This window comes from Merops nubicus, unplaced genomic scaffold (genome assembly GCF_000691845.1).
Source record: "Merops nubicus isolate BGI_N331 unplaced genomic scaffold, ASM69184v1 scaffold18654, whole genome shotgun sequence".
In the NCBI taxonomy this organism is placed as follows: domain Eukaryota; kingdom Metazoa; phylum Chordata; class Aves; order Coraciiformes; family Meropidae; genus Merops; species Merops nubicus.
The window spans coordinates 1-811 of NW_008603790.1; the positions used below are offsets into that span (position 1 = coordinate 1).

At 59.3% G+C, this 811-nt stretch overlaps 1 protein-coding gene across 1 annotated transcript in view; it reads left to right on the plus strand.

Annotated features, from left to right (window-relative positions):
* Positions 1-419: 419 nt before the first annotated feature.
* Positions 420-811, plus strand: part of LOC103771503 — a gene marked incomplete at its 5' end in the record, with an annotated part of 6,570 nt that continues 6,178 nt past the window's right edge. The window contains one exon of the mRNA XM_008938802.1: positions 420-605. Coding sequence (XP_008937050.1) covers positions 420-605 — 186 coding nt within the window. The remainder of the gene's footprint in view (positions 606-811) is intronic.

The following is an 811-nucleotide window of genomic DNA, read 5'->3' on the forward strand; positions in this document are numbered from 1 at the left end:
ACCTAAAGGACTCTATAATTCTATGATTCTGTGCCATGGTGGCTGGTTGCCTCACCCTGCCCCACTTCCCTCCCGCCCTCCCCATGCCACGGGGCGATGGGGGTGACCAGCTCAGCTCTTGCAAGGGGGAAGTGCCAGTCAGTGCTGTGCCAAGCAGCATTTCCCCAGGGCTGGCGGGGAGCTGGTGGCTTCTGTGTGACAGCAAAGAGTGGGCATCCACCGGTGGGACCCAGGACACAGCTCAGGACACTGCTGTGGGGCACAGGAGAGAAGTGAACGAGGAGAAGGATGGCAGCTCCGTGCTCAACACAACGCCAGGTCTGCCAAGGGGAAGTGTCTGCAGCAAACAGCAGCTGGGTTTGCAACGCAGGTCCCATGAGGGTGACTCTTTGGCCAGCTGCTTCCTCTGCTCTCGGAAGTGGTCACCAAGCCCTGGCACGCCTGTGTGCCCACAGCCACCCACCCCGAGCAGAAACCCAGGGCCGTGGCCCTAGTGCCCATTTGGCCCCAAGCTGAGGAAGAGACAGGAGAGCAGAGCCCAGTGCAGACGACGCAGAACCTCACCATGGAGTTCCCTGGCTCCTGGTGGCCAGCTCTCATCGGGGGTGGGTTTGGTGGGGCAGCTTTGTGAAAGTCCACGTGCAGATCTGACAGACGGGACTGGAGTTTGGGACACCGAGGCTGTGAAAAGACTCTGCCCTCACCAGACTCCATCGCTCCTGGTGAGGTGGTCTGGGGGTCTCAGCTGCCCCTCTTCTCTTCTGTTTTCTCTTCTGTTTTCTCTTCTGTTTTCTCTTCTGTTTTCTCTTCT